The sequence below is a fragment of the Aspergillus multicolor genome, assembly GCF_047715735.1.
Source record: "Aspergillus multicolor strain CBS 133.54 unplaced genomic scaffold BDW74scaffold_22, whole genome shotgun sequence".
Lineage (NCBI taxonomy): Eukaryota > Fungi > Ascomycota > Eurotiomycetes > Eurotiales > Aspergillaceae > Aspergillus > Aspergillus multicolor.
The window spans coordinates 13890-33151 of NW_027395973.1; the positions used below are offsets into that span (position 1 = coordinate 13890).

The 19262-nt window shown below is 54.5% G+C and overlaps 6 protein-coding genes across 6 annotated transcripts; 2 read left to right on the forward strand and 4 right to left on the reverse strand.

Moving 5' to 3' along the window:
• Positions 1-1643: 1643 nt before the first annotated feature.
• Positions 1644-2903, reverse strand: BDW74DRAFT_56594 (uncharacterized protein). Its single transcript, XM_073733186.1, has 2 exons — positions 2388-2903; positions 1644-2334 (listed from the first exon to the last, which is right to left on the reverse strand). The coding sequence occupies exons 1-2, from the start codon at positions 2598-2600 to the stop codon at positions 1717-1719; spliced, it is 831 nt and encodes a 276-aa protein (XP_073581413.1). The 5' UTR covers positions 2601-2903; the 3' UTR covers positions 1644-1716.
• A 2281-nt stretch (positions 2904-5184) lies between these two features.
• On the reverse strand, positions 5185-6844 carry fhpA (flavohemoprotein). The gene has a single exon (XM_073733187.1). It carries the CDS (start codon positions 6718-6720, stop codon positions 5485-5487), a length of 1236 nt encoding a protein of 411 aa, XP_073581414.1. The 5' UTR covers positions 6721-6844; the 3' UTR covers positions 5185-5484.
• A 367-nt stretch (positions 6845-7211) lies between these two features.
• On the forward strand, positions 7212-8868 carry BDW74DRAFT_56668 (aquaporin). Its single transcript, XM_073733188.1, has 3 exons — positions 7212-7886; positions 7950-8250; positions 8307-8868. The coding sequence occupies exons 1-3, from the start codon at positions 7545-7547 to the stop codon at positions 8702-8704; spliced, it is 1041 nt and encodes a 346-aa protein (XP_073581415.1). The 5' UTR covers positions 7212-7544; the 3' UTR covers positions 8705-8868.
• On the forward strand, positions 8750-11329 carry BDW74DRAFT_157407 (putative GABA permease (Uga4)). The gene is made up of 7 exons (XM_073725138.1): positions 8750-8802; positions 8879-9412; positions 9528-9723; positions 9798-10330; positions 10396-10482; positions 10541-10925; positions 11007-11329. Exons 2-7 carry the CDS (start codon positions 9194-9196, stop codon positions 11288-11290), a joined length of 1704 nt encoding a protein of 567 aa, XP_073581416.1. The 5' UTR covers positions 8750-8802; positions 8879-9193; the 3' UTR covers positions 11291-11329.
• Positions 11330-12723: 1394 nt separating this feature from the next.
• Positions 12724-14014, reverse strand: BDW74DRAFT_186668 (intradiol ring-cleavage dioxygenase; the record flags this gene model as incomplete). The annotated part of the gene is made up of 3 exons (XM_073731306.1): positions 12724-13435; positions 13488-13583; positions 13630-14014. 3 exons carry the CDS (start codon positions 14012-14014, stop codon positions 12771-12773), a joined length of 1146 nt encoding a protein of 381 aa, XP_073581417.1. The 3' UTR covers positions 12724-12770.
• Positions 14015-17799: 3785 nt separating this feature from the next.
• Positions 17800-18666, reverse strand: BDW74DRAFT_180393 (flavin reductase family protein; the record flags this gene model as incomplete). Its single annotated transcript, XM_073729733.1, has 2 exons — positions 17800-18459; positions 18613-18666. 2 exons carry the CDS (start codon positions 18664-18666, stop codon positions 17800-17802), a joined length of 714 nt encoding a protein of 237 aa, XP_073581418.1.
• Between the last annotated feature and the right edge of the window lie 596 nt (positions 18667-19262).

Genomic DNA, 19262 nt, shown 5'->3' on the forward strand with positions numbered 1-19262 from the left:
TTACGCCTCCAAGCCCCGGCGTCAAAGGATCAATCAGGCGGGGGCCGTCATTAGCACGTCTCGTCCTTCCTAGCCTTGGGCTTGGAGACTTCCCTTTGATACAGCCCCTGGTCGGCAAACGCTAGGCCTGAAATCCCGACGGCGTCCTCACTAAGGACTGCATAGAGACTGGGGCAAGCTGGCGGGCTAGACGTGTCCATCGCATTCGCTACAGTAGTGCAGATTTTTACTTCCTTTCGTCCGTCCGCAGTCTGGGCTCTTTTTCTACAAATTGTAAAAAGAATTGTTTGCCCAACTATCTAGCGAGATAAATCATACGGAGTAGACTCGATACCACTGCCACTGCCCCGGTCCCGCAATATCAAAAGCCTTGGCTGCTCGGGAAACGCTCGGGATTGAACTCGGCCGGGCGATGTTTGGATGTCCTGTCTCGCCCCGTCCCGGCCCGTTTAATATGTATGGAATCAATTTGATGGTTCTTCTCCCTGCTCTTATCTTACTGTAGCTGACCACTCACCTACTTGGTGTGCTCGGTTAATATCAACATTGAAAAAGATGAGTAACGCCTTACACATAACCCGCCAAATTCGAGTGCGAAGGGCCAGGGGTTAGTTTATTGTGGTGGGACCTGACCGTTAGACCTAATCGGAGACTAAACTAGTTCTGCTGTAGGCCATTCTACTAGGCTGCTAGCTAGCTGGCTTTAGATATCGGTCTTTAATTCTAGTAAAGAGAACATAAGGGACGTATGATCGATTAATTATGTATGAAGTACGAATAGACAACGCCTGACAGTATACATCTAGGCTATAGTACGGCGTATTAGATAGATGTGCATTTGGAAACATTGAATTACCAGATAGATTTTTAGAGCTGACAGGAAATATTTGACGATATGGATAACATTGCTATGAATTGTGGCCATAGTAGAAATGAAGACACATATCTATCTGCACTCAGAAGTCAGAACTGACACGTGTCTGCCTTCTGCTTTCTTGGCTGCACAAACTACCATAATCAAAAGATAATGCGCTGTCCTCGAACATAAGCGCCCCTGCCTCGCCCTTAACAGACCCACCCCTGCTCTAACGTGGTTCGAAAGTTCGGAAGCAAGGCCGGGTCTAAAGCCGTTATTATTTATAGCTTGCTAGCGGTTGATTCCGATCTATTGCCTAACTGGGTGCTATTTACGGAATTAATGTTGGCACCTTGGTAGTGGGTACGGAGTATGGAGGGGTAGGTGGATTGGCGCAAATTGAAAACTTTCATGTCTCATGTGAAAAATATGAAGTATTATGATCATCATATTATCAGGTAAATCTATCATATGCAGTGCAATGCAATGCAGCGCAATGCTCGTCTGAAGAACCTGTATGTGTATGTGTATGTAGTAGAGAGGTCAAGCCGAATCCATCCAGCAGATAATAGTAAAAGAACCAGACCAACTTTTGTAAACCCGGGTATCTGTAGCCCATGCATGCATCACCAAGCACCAAAACAAAGACCAAGTCCAAGCGCCAGACAGGAGGAGGTCTATCTCATCGCAACGAGAAACCAAAAAAAAGTATAGTAGTAGTATAGTACAGTCCACCACGAACTCGACTGATACCCAGGACGCAGTTAGTCCAGCAAAGAGATCACAAATGCAACAAATCAACTCCGAAGAACACCAGTCAATGAATAGAAAGAAAAGATGAAAGGAAGTGGCCGACCGCGCTAGCAATACGCAGCAGCCCTCCGCTCGCGATTCACAGCAGACAGCTCCTTCCTCAACCGTTCATTCACCTCCTGCAGCTCCTGCATGTACGCGATCGCATTGCTCAGGATCTCAGATTTCTTGAGCGACGCACTCGACTTGACGCCGCTGGAATTCGACGACGCAACGGACTTGCTGACCCCGCTCGCCTTCACAGCCATGGCCTTCTCCAGCGCGACGAACTTCGCGTTCATGTTGGTGCGGTAGCGCTTCTCGATAATGTTGTGCGCAGCGCGTTTCGCAGCGTTGCGGCCGCGGGCTGTGTTTTCGTCGCCGTTGCCGTTATTTGAGGCGTTTCGCGATTTGCGCGCGGGAGCTGGCGAGGCGTCTTGTGCGGGGAGGTCGGGGGAGGAGGAGTAGCGGGAGGAGGAGGTGGAGATCAGCGAGGCCTTACGCTTTGGCTGGGTTTGCATGGGGTTGACGGTGTTTTGGCTCTGCGGCTCGAGCTTGATGTTCATGTTCATGTTTGTCGGCATGTTCATGGCGAGCGGGGAGGGGAGGTCGAGGGTTGTGGCGGAGGGGGGCGTCGAGGCCATGAAGTTTGTTGGGGAGAAGGCCTGGTCGTCGCTTTCTTGGTCCTTTGCATGTTGTTAGTATAGGAAAATAGTGGAGGAAGGGAAGGGGGACGTACAGAAGAAAGCGACTCGTCGTGCGAGACAGCAAAGGCGTTGATATCGGCAGGGGCAGCGAAGAAGTCGGCGGGCAGGTCCTTTGCGTCCCAGAGCATGTCGTTGGGGATATCCATGGGGAAGGACTCGGGGACCATGGTGTTGAGGGAGAAGAGATCGATGGCGCTGTCGTAGGACCAATTGGCCGACAGGGGATCAGGAGACATGTACGCCATGAGCTGATGTATAAACCAGGGGTTGGTTGGGTAGTGTTGTGTTGTTGTTGTTGGCTTGTAGGCTAGTCAATGATGACAAGACAGTGTGATGCGATATTGGTGTGGCAAGTACAAGCAGAGGATGGAACGCGAAGTCTTATATAGCAAGTATACTCCCGACGCAAGACCGGAAGGGTTGATACAGCGATGACAATCTCTGCACGGTGACTTGCTCGGTGGACAGCAGCCGAAGTCACCCCAGCCGGAAGCATTGATTCCAGATGGCGCCTGGGAGAGAAAGTGGGCATCGGCCGGGTCCGACTTGGTCGCTAAGGGAAAAGTAGGAAGCGCAGGCAAAGACTGACAGCAGTGGGGATGCGGACCGATCGTTGATCCTCGATTCGTGTAACTTAGCCTGCTTAGCGCGACCAAAAGGACCAAAAGGTGCCTGGACACTCGGCCGGGGCTCGGAGCCGGGAAGCTGCCCAGTGCCTCAGGGATGTGTAATTGCTACGTTGTTGCTGGACTGCTTATGTCGTCGTTACACAACACCGTTTACATCCTGCGATTCGCATCCTCTGTCGCCATCTCTTACTGTGTCTGACATGAAGGAAACCCTGCAAGAGCATGCTCAGCATAGCACAGCACTTCGGCGCCCTCCGTTCCCAACATCGCCAACCTCATCGCCAACAACTGCCGTGGCCTGACGGATGCAGTCTCTCCGCGTCACCTCACCCCGTCACCTGCCTCGACTCGTCATTTTGCCCACGGATAACGGTTTCCAGTAGGTGGGCCGTGGAGCTGGACCCTGTCGCCGGATATGATTATTCCCGGCCTCTGTCTCAGCCTGTTTGCTATGCCCTATACCTCTCGTCAGCTATACCTCAGCCAAGCGCACTAGCAGGTTCTGCGCCCGTGATCTCTGGCAGAGGTGTTCCAGAACTCGCTGAGGCCAACCAGTATCTTCAGGGCGCTCAGGATGGCCATCCATGTACGTCACCCGATTCGCCAGCGCCGCCGACCTGTCGTACCGGGATACTCCTAGTCTAGTCTGCTACAAACGACAAACGCACAGCAAACGGCGACGCAAGGCAAACGCAGACGCATCGCAGCCGTTAGGCTAGCGACTGCGGAGACGACGATCTGCCGTCGCGAGCCCCGTTGACATCTGCACGGATAAAGTTACTGCAGCCCGTTGCCTTGCTTTGCCGCTGCTATCTGAGATCTCCAATCCAACCAAAGTGAGGGGTAGAATACGGCAGTCAGTCTGACGAAACGCACCCCTGCCGATGGCTTCTGCTGACGTTTCATCCTGGCCACGATCGCGAAGATGCAGATCAAGCCGGATGTCGAGCCGTGTTGGAGCGAGCAACTGCCGCCGCGGAAGTCCAGATGCCCGGAATACCCCCCGCGCTAGATATTGATCTCGCAAGCAAATTCCGACTTAGCTTGGATCACGCACATGCGCATTGGCCGGCTACTGCCCGGACCATGGGTTATCCCTCGGGAGGGCGAACCGAGCCGGCTCCATTCCATCTCCATCAGGGCCAGGACCTTCCGGGTGATCCCACACCACCACTGGAGTCTGCAAGGGAGATGGAGTCACGCGGACGTTGTCACGTTACTTGCCCCTCCTGGGGACATGATAGCAGGTATAGAGTCCTGAATCGGCAGTGGTGTCCTGTCTGGAATACTCAAAACTCGCCATGTCGGTTTCAGAGAACTGGCCGATGCCGTATCGCTTTCAGCATCCAACGGCGCGCGAAAAGGCAACCAGGCGGAAGAAAACAGGCGATAGTGGTCTGTAACACGTCCTCCAATCGAGCGATGTGAGCGCTTTCTTTAAGGGTCGGCAGGGGGCGACCAGTCCGTCCGTCGAATGGATGTATCGAGATCGCATCGTCGCAAATTCGAGACTACTCGCTCTTCCAGTCAGGATGGACGACAGGCCAGGCCGGGCACTCGATACATCCAACATTCAGATCGATTGTCGCACAGTCCTCGTGTTCGCCCATTTTCGCCTTCGCACTGGGGCCGCGGATGTTGACAGCGGTATCCGATCGCGATAGCGTCTCATTCTCTTCTCATCCCATTCGACGCGTCGATATAGCGAGCTTGCCCAAAGTTATTCCGGCATCAGTTGCCTTGACTTTGAACAAAGGTGCCGACGCCGCAATAGATATAGGCGACAGAGCGTTTCAGTCCATGGCCCGGGGTTTGATGCGGGGAATGGGGAGCGGTGTCGGGCTTTGGTTGTCCAATGCCATCGTATGGTCGAGACTCGAGGATCCTTCTGATTGCTAATAAGACCTGACTATTGGGATGTGAGGCTTATTCGTGTAATCGGCCTGGGCTAGTGCACTGTGGCTTTTATCGTACTCATCCCGTGTTGCTGTGACTGTGGCTGTGTTGGTGTTGACTGACAGTTGCGAGGCACATGACCATGACATAAGACTCTGCATAACTTTCATTTTTGCACGTGACTAGCTATGCAGAGCTGACAGCCGGGAAAACCCGGCTAGCACACCGTGGCCACCCATCAATCTCCACCAATCACCCCCGAGGCAAAAGTCAGCTCGGCCGAAGCGCGGCAGCACCAGAATCAGATGAGCTCAACCCGGCGTCAGCAGCGGGACAAAGCTCGGAGTTTCTCGCGGAATAATCGCAAACGCACATCCAATTAACTGATTCAAGAGAGGAGATATTATTGGCTAACGCAGCTAATTCTAGTTCTAGTTACATAACAGAGTCGGGATTGGGATATCATTACGGAGAAAAAACACATCGGGAATCGTCACTCGTGCGGCCGTGCTCAAGACGCCGGAAATTCGCCTCCAGCTTCACCTTGCAGCTTCACCTTGCCTCGATCCTACGGTAGTGGATCAGGTATCGGCAACGGCAACGTTTACGCCGCAGGCACGCCACCTGTCCCAAAAAGCTCCATGTGCACGCGCGCCTCGTCAACACCACGCGCGACAATCGCCTTCTTGCTGTCGAGCATGAAACTCGTCGGTCCGCAGATGTAGTACTCCGTCGCCTTGTCATCAAGGAAGAGGTCGCTGTCTTGAATCTTCGACAAATCAACCCGCCCAGCGTGCTGATAGTCCACGCCCGCCTTATCGGCCTCGCTCGGGCTCGTCAGGAAATACGTTGTCTTGAGGTTCGGCAGGGACGCCAAGTGTGCCTGGAAGGCGCGGGCGGTTGAGCTGTGCGCGCCGTGGATGAAGTGCACGGGGCGAGTCGAGGATTCGGCGGTCCGCAGGGTGTTCACCATTGATGTCATGGGGGTTAAGCCCACGCCTGCGGAGATCAGGACGAGCGGGTTGGATGCGGCCGGGTCGACGAGGTGGAAGTCGCCGTACGGGTGCGTGAGCTTGACGGTGTCGCCGACGTTGACGGTGTCGTGGAGGATGTTGGAGACGTAGCCCGGGTGTGCGGGGGCCGAGGGGTCGGACGCGTCCAGCCCGGGATCCTTGCGCACGCTGATGCGGTAGTATGTGGGCTTGGGCTCGTCGCTGAGCGAGTACTGGCGGCATTGCGGGTGGTTGAGTTGCGGCACGGGGACCTGGATCGAGACGTATTGGCCCGGGAGGAAGGAGGGGAGGGGCTTGCCGTCGACGGGCTCGAGGTAGAAGGAGGTGATTGTGTCGGACTCGGGGACCTTCTGGGCGACGCGGAAATCGCGGAAGTCGGTCCAGCCATCGGCGGACTTGTAGAGGGCGTCTTCCTTGGCGATCATGAGGTTCGCGAGCTGCCAGTAGGCGTTTGCCCAGGCTTCGAGGAGGGGAGGGGTCAAGGCGTCGCCGAGGACTTGGCCCATTGCTTCGAGGAGGAACTTGCCGACGATCTTGTAGTCGTCTGGCTTGATGGTGAGGGAGGCGTGCTTGTGGCAGATGCGCTCGACAGCCGGGGAGAGGACGCCGAGGTTGTCGATGTTGCTGGCGTAGGCGAAGAGGGCGCCGGCTAGGGCGAGGGGCTGGTGGCCGTGGACCTTGTTGGAGACGTTGAAGACGGTGTGCAGCTCCGGGTGGGCGTTGAGCATGTTGTCGTAGAAGAGCTTGGTGATGGTGGCGCCGTGCTCTTGGAGGACCGGCACGGTGGCCTTGATGAGGGGGATCTGTTCGGGGGTAAGGGCGGCCATGATGGACGTTGTAGATGCAGACTTGGTTTGCGATTGCAACTGAGCGTAGAGACGACGGGCGGCGATTCAGCGGTATTTATAGTATCGCCGGCTGTATAGAAAAATTCTCGCCGAAGCTCACCGGGCTTCTCCCGGGCTGCAGAAAAGGTTCTCTGCATTTCCGCGGGTGCGATGGCGTGGTCCCCGCAACCTTTCTCCGCGGAGCCACCGAGCCGCCCACTCGCTGTCAAACCCAATAGCCTATTGCATGTTACTCAACACCGACGATCTTCAACAGCGACGGCAGCAACAAAGACCACAACGAACCAGCGGGGGTATACAGTGCCTGATAATGCACGAACCAGTCGGGAGCGGGGAGCTTGATAGCGATAGAGTTGATCCCAGCATCTTTGATAGCAACGCAACACTCCCACTGGCTGCTCGCCCAACCTTATCAACGGCGATCAGCGAATGACACGCGACTGGTTATCTATATTGAAGGCCTGCGGTTGGAGGCAGAACGATGCCATCCAAGGGTAGGGTCACCATTGAAAGAACGCCACGCCTTGCGCGCACCCATGGCTCGATCCCGGCCGTCCATTGTTAATACTCGACGTCAAGACGACTCAATCCCACGCAGAGCTCTTTGACACCCCCCGGCCGAATACGAGCCCCAAGACGAGAGGCCCGTCTAGTCCACCTAGTCATGACGTTGACGTGCGACCCCAGATGCGGAGTCTGGGGTATAAAGCACTGGACTATGTCGGGGTGCTTCTTCCCCTCCCATCATCGACACTTACCTCCGTCTCATCACTGAATACCTTCATCCGTGACCATCCGCCAAAATGCGCAACCGCATCCCCAGCATCTTCAAGCCCTGGCGCCCTAGCCAGCAGAAAGAAGGGCACACGCCCGTCGTGCGGCGCAACCAGAACCAGCTACCCATGCTGCGTCTCGCCGACAACGCGCGCAACAACTTCATCGCCATGGCCGGCGAGTTCGTCGGCACTTTCCTCTTCCTGTTCTTCTCCTTCGCCGGCACGCAGGTCGCCAATACGCCCAAGCCCGTTGACGGCGCGCCGCCAAACACCGATGCGCTGCTGTACTCGTCGCTGAGCTTCGGGTTCTCGCTCATGGTGAACATCTGGGCGTTCTATCGCGTTACGGGGGGATTGTTTAACCCGGCTGTACGTCTCCCACCCCCGTTTCAGTCAAAGGTATTGCGGGGGTGCTGATAGTGTTGTGTCCAGGTGACGCTTGCTCTTTGTCTCGTTGGTGGCATGCCGCTGCTCCGGGGCCTCTTTGTCTTTGCGTCGCAGATTATTGGGGGCATTGCGGCTGCGGGCGTGGTCAGCGCTTTGTTTCCCGGAGATCTGAATGTGACAACCAGACTCGGTGGCGGGGCGTCGATCTCACAGGGCCTCTTTATCGAGATGTTCCTGACCGCGCAGCTTGTCTTTGTCATCATCATGTTAGCCGTCGTCAAGCACAAGTCGACCTTTCTCGCGCCGGTCGCAATTGGCGTTACGTTCTTCGTGACCGAGATGATTGGTACACCTTCCCCATCCCATCTAGATACAGACAATGACTGACTGCGTCTGCGACAGGCGACTACTACACCGGCGGCTCCCTGAACCCCGCGCGCTCTCTCGGCCCCGACGTGATCAACCGCAGCTTTCCCGGATACCACTGGATATACTGGGTAGGACCGTTACTGGGATCGCTGCTGGCGTGCGGGTTCTATTACTTCCTGACGTTCTTTTCTTATGAGAGCGTCAACCCGGGACAAGACTTCAACGAGTGGGAGGCGAAATGGGGGGCCGGGTCCTACGACTCCTCTGCGCGCGGGCCGTCGCACTCGGACTCGGCGACGCTGCACCGGGCCGTGTCGCCGCGTGGTGCCACTGATCCTGTTGTTGATGGACCGGCTGGTCCTGACGGGCACGCCCATGATGCTCGTCCCCAGCCGCACTCACACATTCCGCCGGAAGAGGACCAGGTGTAGCTTTCGTCTAATATTTTCTGAAGTTCAAGTTCCAAGTGAGGAGAGCAGTGAGCAGTAAGGTCTGGGTCGTACGGAATATACCTAATCAAACGCTATTTGTCAGTCTAATCTAATCTATAATTACAATCCCATAGTCAAAAGTCAATATCCATGCAGCCCGCTGATCGTCATCAGACTCAAGATACTCCGTAGATACTCCGACAGTCCAGCGAACCTTGCGCCCATTCCGGCCCCAGCTGCACCCCCACTGCTGCCTGTAGCATCCAATGACAATGTCTACTGCCACTAGTCTCGCCCTCGACCAGTCTTCCTTCGTGAATGACAATCCCTGGTTCGATCGTGCTGCCGATCCCTGGGGCCCCTTTCTTGGCGTCCTCCTGATCGTGGAGACCGAGTTGGAGTTGGAGTTCCCCGACTTCACTTCTTCTTTTCTTGTCTTTCTTCTCGCATTACCATCATCTTCGTCCTCAGACGGCAAACCGACACGACATGGGCGAAAAGGAATTCCGTCCGCCCTCATCGGGCGCTGGCAGCAATGGAACGAATGACCAACAGCTCCTCGCCAAACTGGGCTACAAGCAAGAACTGCAACGCTCGTATTCGACGCTGCAGATCTTCGCCGTCGCATTCAGCATCATGGGCCTCGTCCCCTCCATCGCATCGACGATAGCATTCTCATTGCCTGCCGGTCCCGCGGGCATGATCTGGGTATGTCCTCTCCGCCTTCGATCGCATTCTTCAGATACCGGGTACCTTGCAGGGATTATTTTAGTGCTACCTTAACTAAGTGTCGCCTGCTAACCGCGCCTCGTGCGTCATGCAGGGCTGGTTCACAGCGAGTATCTTGATCTTCACAGTCGGCCTGGCCATGGCCGATATGGCGAGCGCGATGCCCACGGCGGGAGGACTCTACTGGTGGACGCATTACTTTGCAGGGAAGAAGTTCAAGAACCCGCTGAGCTTTCTGGTCGGGTATAGCAATACGCTGGGATTGATTGGGGGGATCTGCTCGGTTGATTGTATACCTCCCTCCCTCTACTTCCACCCCTCAAAATCACTATGAGCTGATCTAACACGTTTTCATGGCTGGTAGACACACTCTCCCTCCTCATCCTCGCCTGCATCTCCATCGCCCGCGACGGCACCTGGTCCGCGTCCAACGGCACAATCTACGGCCTCTACGCCGGCCTCATCCTCATCCACTCTCTCGCAACAATCCTCCTCAGCAACGCGATGCCGCGCATCCAAACAGCCTGCATCTTCATTAACGTCGCCATCATCATCGCCACCGTCGTCGCGTTACCGGTTGGAAAGGTCTCCCGCGGCGGCTCACTTAACTCCGGCTCCTTTGTCTTCGGCCACGTCGATAACCTCTCCAACTGGCCGAGCGGGTGGAACTTCGTGCTGGCGTTCATGTCGCCCATCTATGCGATTGGGTTCTTTGACTCCTGCGTCCATATGAGTGAGGAGGCGCGCGATGCGGCCAAGGCTGTGCCGAGGGGGATTCTGTTTAGTGCCGGTTGTGCTTGTGTGCTTGGGTTTCTGGTGTTATCTGTTATTGCGGCCGTTATGGATCCCGTTGTGGCGAATACGGCGGGGACGGTGTTTGGGCAGCCTATGGCGCAGGTAAAACCCACCTTCCTTGGATATGGTATCTCGAGTCATGGTTATGCTGATATGGATGGGAACAGATCTACTACGACTCCCTCGGCAAGCACGGCGCGCTGGGCTTCATGGCCGTGCTCATCCTGATCCAGTTCCTCATCGGACTGAGTCTGGTACGTCCCCTCCATCCCTCTATCTCCCTCCATCCCATCCCCTTAACAATCTGAATAGATAATCGCCGCCTCCCGCCAAGTCTTCGCCTTCAGCCGCGATCACGCATTGCCTTTCTCCCCATTACTCCGCAAAATAACCCCCCTATTCGGGCACCCGCAGCCCATCAATGCAATTATCTTTCTCGGCGGGATCTGCATCATCTTCGGCCTGCTGGCGCTGATCAACAGCGTTGCAGCGAACGCGCTATTCTCGCTCTTCGTTGCGTCGAACTATGTTGCCTGGGGCACGCCGATTCTGTGTCGGTTGATCTGGAATAAGCGCTTTGTCCCCGGGGTGTTTTACACAGGGAACAAAATCAGTAAGCCGGTTGCGGGGATTGCGGTCGCGTGGCTTGCTTTTGGGTTGGTGCTTAGTATGTTTCCGAGTGTTAGGGATCCGAGCCGTGAGTCTTCCCCTTCCCGTCCCTTTTTCTCTGTTCCCTTCCTCTGCTCGTTTGAGCTGTGTGCTGATGAATGGTGTTTAGCCGGCGATATGAACTACACCGTCGTGATCAACGGATTCGTGTGGATTGCCAGCATGCTGTACTACGTTGTGTATGCGCGCAAGGTCTTCACGGGGCCAAGGGTCACGCTTGCTGAGGGGGAGGGTGTGAACTCAGCACTTGATCATGGGAATTATACTGATGCACAGACTGAGACTGGGACCGAGAGGTTTGAGGAGAAGGAGGCTGGGGCTGAGACCACGGGGACTAGGTCGGGTCTGGGGACGCCGACTTCTGCTGAAACTGCCGGCGTGCGGAAGGGTTGAGGGATAGATGGATAGATGGTACGGTACGCGATAGATTTGGTTGTTCTAGACATTGATAGAATAGAAGTCGGATGTTCGTGACAAGTCTTATCGACGTAGCAAGCGGGAGGAAATGTGAATTTCTAGTATCCCATAAGTTGTGGCAACATGGACGAAGCTTGATGCCTATGGGTGTCCTTTCCACACGTACCCTTAGACCTACCTAAATATATCATACGGTACAGAAATTGGTTAGCGTCCTAGTTTGTCAAATCGCAGCCGAATCAACCATTCACATTCACATCCACACGCCCACTGTAAGTACCTAGGTGTTCTCTACTAAGGTTTGCCTGAGACCTCAGCTAACAAAACGAACTGTCCACAGCCATAGATCATTTTTTTACTCTTATCTCTTAGCCCGCTTCAACTGGACGTCCTTAGGACTACTACCATAAGACTAGGATAGCATTCAACGACTTCTAGGTCAAGACTGAACACAGTGGCTATGCGTTCGACTCACAATAACTCTGCCACCGTCCCACTATCAACATCAACGTCATCTTCCCCTTCCCCAGACACTCATCCACGGATACAGATAGTAACGCTGGTTCACCATGCCTGGTAATACTTCACACTTGGTCTGGACACCCATGGCTCTGTTCCTGCATAGCCATATTCCCTACATTGCACCCCCTCCCCCCCACCACCCCCTCCAACCTTAGAAGCATAAGTCTGAGCTGGAGTGGCTGTGGAGCCCCCAGAGCTAGAAATTGCGAAAGGGTTCTGTTCCAGAAACAGCGCTCTAGATGCATGTGTACGTATGTACCTGCCTGCCATTGTACAGAGTACCGTAGCTTCTCACATAGCTAAGGGTAGAGTAGCACATGATCTGGTGGGGCTCACACCAGGTATTGACCCCTCAGCAATGCTCAACCCTCCAATTCCGACTTGGAACCAGACCAGACCCTCCATGCAGGTGCAGTTGGAGTAAACGCCCGCACCCGCCACCAGATAAGAAATGCAGGGACTAGCGGGTGGCGCAACGTTGCATCGCCGGCGGGGCCTTCCTTGGTCCTGCAGCTGTAGCTGCAGCTATACCTGGTAGTACTGGAGCTAGGGATTGAATAACAAGACTATACACATCCGCTGGACTTGGCGTTGGAGTACATACACCCTGCCAAGGGCCACTGTCGTGCCCTGTTTTGTCCTTGACGGGGATGCTTGGAGTGCATGGATTGAAACCGGCCGCTTCCCCTCGCAGGCGTGTTTACCCTCGAGGAACGATGATAGATAGAACTTGGAGGAGCGCATGAGAGTCGAGATCATCCTGCTCTTTCCAAGCAAGATTAATCGGAACAAGCACGGGCACAAGAGACCTCTCAACAAACGACTATATTCTCACTATCAACCCCTGCACTATCTACACCCCCCTTCTCATTCCATCTCAGCCTCTCAATACATCTCACAAGCACCAAGTGCCATAATGACATCCACCAACTATCTACGAAGGAGGAGCCCCAGTAGGGAAACCAGTAGGAACACCAGTAGGCGCCTCACCACCAGGACCACCACCGCCGCCGCCGCCGCCCATACCAGAGTTGGGGTTCTCGACGCCCCCCTCCTCAGTCAGATAAGCAGCCGGCGTAACAGACGAGCTCTTGCTCGAGTCCACAACAACATTGATCCAGGCAAAGACACCATCGGTAATATCCTCGCCGAGCAGAACGTACTCAACAAAGGGGTCGATGTCATCCGCTAGTTCCTGGGAGAGGATACTGTCGTCCTCGTTCAGGGTCAGTTCCTGCGTGTTGGTGTTGTACACGTCGCTTGCCTCAACGAGCGAAATCAGGTCTTGGTCGAAGAAGATCTGGCCCACGTGGGACGAGGTCGTCGTGTACAGACCCGAGAGGGTGTCGTTGGCGTTGACGGCGGTGTCGGCTGGGTGGCTGAGGACGTGGATGTGGGTTGCGCGCGAGGTGTAGTGGCCCGGGAAGAGGGTCTCGAATTCGGCGACGCCAGAGCTGTCGGTCTTCTGGATGCCGCGGAGGAAGGTGGCGTCGAGGTTCGACTCGTCGGATTGGTCGCCGTTGCCGCCGGCGACGACGCCCGAGTATACGCCGGTCGAGTTGCAGTGCCAGAAGTCGAGGTAGACGTCCGGAATGGGTTCTAGGGAAATGTTAGGATGGGGGAGTTTTATGTGGATGGAAGGGGGACGTACCGCAGGTCTCGGAGTCGACGAGCTGGATGTCCAGGTAGAGAGGGACACCCTCCTGGTCCTCGACGAGGTTCTTGCGGATGAGCTCGCCGGTGACATCTGCTGGAGTTAGCTTGGTTCTCTTTGACTATTCGGGTAGACATACAGTAAGGGCCCTGGGTGACGTCCTCAGCAAGGACACAGGCACCGCCCGAGGCAAAGAGGACAGAGGGGTCGGTGTTGACATCGACGGTCAGGTTGGACTCGTGGCTAGTGGTGAGGGGGGTGGTGTCGCGGGCCTTGAGCAGGGGACCGGTCAGACCACGGGCCTGGCGGATCTTCTGGAGGGAAGCATCACGGCGGGCGACGTTCTCGGCCTCGACACCACGGGCCTTGAGCTGGGTGGTGCACTGGCTCAGGCCGCGGGCACGGACGGACTTCAGGGCAGCAGCGCGCTCAGCGGCTTCAGCCTTGACGTCGTGGCCCGGGTGGGCGGAGGCGACGGTAGCCAGACCGACGGCTCCAGCGAGCAGAGTAGAGAGTTGGACCATGTTGACAGCGACAGACAAGAGAGGTAGAGGAGAGTTGAGAGGTGAGAGGGTTGATGGGGGGAGATTGAGGGAACGAAACAACCTCTTTATATGTCTGGAAGACTGGATGAGGGCCGAGGGAACTCGATGACGAACAGATAGGTCGCGATTGCCCAAAGTGATAGAAGCACCGAGATACAACGTTGCTTGCCCCACAGTCTGCACGCTTCAGCCACGGACTCGTCTGGAAACCCCTGATGCTGATGGGAGGGCGTTGACTGGAGCAGCCAGTGTCGGAGTGCCTGAGCCACCATGCACGCTAGCACAATAAGCTTGTTTTGATTATGGAACTGTCCTGTCGATCGCTCCGCTGACGACGCCTTCTTCTCGTGGAATCTGGTCCATCTTACGAAGTATTCACCTTAGAAACTCTGGTGAACGAGCACCTGAAGCCCTAAGCCAGCATGGATACAGACATGCAGACATCCTGCCCTAACCCATCAAAACAACCACCACCTTATCACCAACAACACTAAATCGACATGCAGAAAGCCCGATGAAACATCAATAAAGACCGCGTAGTAATTATGCCTACCCCATTGGCCACACCCCTGCAAGCCGCAAGCCCTGCACACACAAGCACCCCAACCCAAGACGGAGCCAACCCACAGTACGCGTATCCATCTTGGCACTTCACTCGTCCGCCCCAGTCCCAACAGGACTCCGCCAGGCCTGATTCGCACAAATCACATCCCCGGAATTAGCACCTCGGAGGGTCGGAATTAGCAAAGCCCTACTGCACCCTGCCAAGCCCCGGGATCGACATCCCCTTGCCCCGGTCGGTATAGCTCTCGGTCTCCTCCCTGCCTTGGCCACGTATCAATGTCCTTGGCAGGTCACATTAAGCTTGCCGATTCGGGCCTGTTCCGGGCCTTGACACGCACGCTGGCCAACGGGAGGGCTTGCGTTGCTAATGTAGTCGTGCTCGGGTATGGGGGGTGGATGACTTGCCGGAGGGGGCCGAGGTACGTACCTTTGACTACTTGACTTGGTTTGACGTGATACCTATCTTTATTATTCCAGACCTTTCTTCCCTGGGTACTCTATCTCAGGAGTGGCTCAGAGCCTGAGAGAGTGTGTGGGCCCGAAGTTCACCCGCCCAGCGAGTCGAATTTTCGAGACCGGAGTCGGATCTGTGATCTGGCACAAATCCGATCTGCTCCGGATCCGCACAGAGTCTGTTTGTTACTTGTGCCTGGGAATTTTTCATAAGTAACGCCAAACTTTTCTAGAAACCATCTAGTAGAGGTGGCGTCCGGAGTAATAGCGTAAGCGGCCAGATGTCCTGCACTACTACCATATATGTAAACGTCCATCTTCTCCAAGGCCCTGACCGTTCAGATTATCAGGTTACAGTGTGCCGCTGCAGGATCCTTGCAGCTGCAGGCGCAGATTGTAAAGATTGTGACCCTACGGAGCACGACCCTGATCCGGTGGTCCTTACGGGGTACCATACCCTGGATGCATCCAGGATCGCGAGATAGGCCTGGCGCTTATCCATGGTAAAACGTAGAATAGCTGAGTTGGGCTCGACGATATCCAGTTGGCGCACAATCAGGACCTCAGCATGCTGCAATCATAGGCTAGCCCTGGATCAGAATCGACGTACTCCGTAGGCCCTCAGTCCGCGCCATCTCGCCCCGTCGGGTGCTGATGTTGGAATGTGCTAAGAGAAATGCATCACATAGAATGCATAATGGATACGAGGTTAGGTGCAGGCGCCTTCGGCCCCAACATGACGTCTCAGCATACTCCACCAATGCACGCACTGCTTCAACTGGAATTGCCATTGGTTCATGCCCTCGCTCAAAAGGTAAGAGTTGACCACTCGTTAGACCTAAAGATAGCCACTCACGTCGGGGAAATACCTAATCTAGAATCGAGATATACGGGGTTCCGGACGCCACGGCGGACGCTGTAGACGCTCACCCCGGGGCCTTTAGTATGCGGCCCATTGAGCGCTCAACTCTGGTATGTCTGTATCCCATATATCTAGACTTTTAGGTATTTTGTGCACTGCCCTACTCTTCACAGTATATCTCTGGTTCTGAGAACCGCCCGAGTGTTCTACCAGGGGTTGCACTCAAGAGGGCTGGCAGCCTGGAGCGTGTAAATCATCTTGGTCACGCAGGAGAGAGTTGCAACAAGCACTGCCCAAGCAATTTAAACTACGTTGTCTTCATACCATCCCGTCTCAGGGCTAGATCTATTTTGCTAGGCTTGGCTTGACTTCACCGGGTCTCGCTTTATTACAGCATTGACAGGGGGGCCAACCTTGATAGAGCCTGCAATGTACCGTAGTTACGCGTCGCTCAATCTATGCGATTCAAGGAGCGTGGTCGTGGAAAGACTACCATCAAGCCAATACAGAAAGTAAGCTCGGGGTCGGCCATTGCAGCCAGTTCGTCTCCAGGCAAGTCCGTTCCGAGTCAGACAGGCAGAGATAGGTGCATGTGGAACAACGTTGAGTGAAGTACGGCGTGGAAAGACATGCCCGGGTCATACAAAAGAGCTAAACTGAGCAGCTGCATAGAACCTTTCTCTCCGCCTGCAGAATCTACGCACGCCGTCCTCTGTAGAAAAAGGATATCCTGCGGAGAAGCCCCTGGATACATTGCGGTGTGCCGTCCGGAGCACTCCGGGCAGTCACCCCCCGGCCCCGTGCCCTGCATCCCTGTCCTGTCTTTCGTACGTGGACCTTGATAAACCAGGGCAGATAATTCGACAGCCATTTGCCTGACAAATAAATAGAATCTAACTGGCGGAATCAGACAGCACCCTGGCCACTGTTATTCTGCAATGCAGGGTTGATCAAGCTGAGCCGGGTGGACGCGTCGCCTGCCCCTGCAGGATTCGGGACCCGGCTTGTTCCTCCGCATATGCCACGGCAGGTATACGATGCTGACGAATAGTCCGTTTATCCCTTGTTGAAAATAATCGTGTATAATTCAACCAAGAACTCTTACTTCTCTGCATCGAGACGGGACGAAGCGCCAGAGGCCAGTCGAAGTTAATTTCGACGGCATATTGCCCTTGTCGAATGGAGATTTCAGCAATAGGTTTCCCAACAAGGGCCCTCCTTGTGCGTGTGAACATAGAGGGAGTGGGTATTAGACGTGTATTCCCTTTGTTCACAGAAATAGAGGTCCTGACAGTTAGTATGGATTGACGGCTTCGTTAGGTGATCAAGATACCTGCATTACGATTACTGCAGTTCATGTACCTAGATAGAATGATTGGTAACTGTCTGTAGCATGCCATAAGCTCCTAACATCTCTTCGCACGCTCTACCGTGATCTTGACTCGGGGATCTTTCAACTACAAACGAAAATTGAATATACTCAGCCAGTCGTGGGTAGCGCTTTTTCGTTTTATTTACCTTAGAGCGGTCCTATCATAATAGCTAGCTATTATTGAACAGGCGTAAGTACCAGGACTCAAGGACATCTATATCCTGTAGGTATGGTATCCTGTCAGAGCTCGTGCCATAACTGTATATATTCCTGGATATCTCCGCATTCTATATATCCTACGCAAGGTGATGTGGTATACATTGCAATTAGACTTGTTTTTCTGGCGCTACCATAGTTTGAAAGGATTTCCCCTGGAGGTCAATTATATATCTTGGTGCAATGAGTATCTACAACAGCAACCTACACCGATAGCCAGGTAGGCCTCCAAACATATCGAATGATCTTGATACACTCTCTATATTACCTGCATCTTGACCCGCCCAAGAGAAACCTCTATTGCTCCCCATCCCCACCCCCCTCCTTTTTCTGTCTCTCCTCCAACTCCCGATTCCCTCTCGCACTACCCTCAAGCCCCTTCAGCAAACTCTCATCCAATCCGGGGATAACCATCTCAAACGTCTCCCTGATCACCGCATACTGATAGTACCCACAGCGCGCAATTGGCTCCGTCCTACGCACATCCAACAGTCCCTGCTCATTAATCGCCTCGTCGCTAATATGCACGCCCACAACCCGCCCAATAATAACATCCACACTCCCCATCGGCGGATTCCCGGGAAGCCGTAAGGTCGAATGATAAACACACTCGAACTTCACCGGACTCTCCTTGACCATCGGCACATCAATCAAACTTGCTTGCTCCTTGCTCAACCCGGCACGCTCGAATTCATCAACACCATAGGGCACCTGCTCAGCGGTGATATTGACCGCTTCGCGAAGGGGATATGTAGCGAGATTCCAGACGAAGTGTCCCGTCGCCTCGACGTTCACGACGGTGTCTTTTCGGGTGTTCTGCGGGGTTTGGTTCGAGCTGAACATGACGTACGGCGGGTCGAAGGTTAGGTTGTTGAACTGGGAGTAGGGGGCGAGGTTGCAGGCACCCGAGGGGGATTTTGTGCTTATCCAGCCGATTGGGCGGGGGATTACGCAGGCCTGGAGATGTAGTTAGCGCATTGTTGGATAGTGGGAGGAGTATATGAGTTGGTTAGGATGTCAAAAATGCAGAGTTTGCGGAGGTGTGGGGAGAAATATGGGGTATTGGTATGGCGGTTAAGGTTCGATCAACAAGGGCCTGCTGTCACGGACCTTGAATGGATCATGGAAGAGGCCATGGTCTGTAACGCCGGGCTCGTAGAACATATTGGATAGTTGTTGTCTGTAGAGGTTGACGATCAAAAGCTGTCTATACTTCTTGGCCCGGGATGCCAGTGTAGGTTAATATATCTACCCCAACATCCGGAACATCTTCCGCAGTGAGGGGTAAGTTTAGCGCATTGCCGATATGCCCGAACATCTCCAAAGCTCCGAGACACATCCGAAGCCGAGAATACCTGAAAAATGGCAGGACAAACCATGACGTTCACTGATATGTCGAGCGCCCCGGGATGTTCCATATTCAGACCCGTAGTTCTGGACAACGTCGACGAGTGACTGCTCAGTGGTTTCATTAGCATGATGAAAGAATATCTGATACATGGTCAGGGCTGAAATTTTGCCGGTGGCCTTGGAATACTGCGAGAATCCGCTAGTCACGCGTGGCCTACCTGTATTAATTGACCTACCTCCGCTGCTATGGACAGTATACGGAATTTTATGGTCTGCGATCGCATGGTATAGCGGTTGCTGGCTGCCCATCGCGCTTTGAGACCTTGGCCCGGCATCGATAGAAACTCGTGCTCTAACTGGGAGCTCATCATGTTGAACCCACTTAGAGCGTGTGCCATGTTGGGGTGATT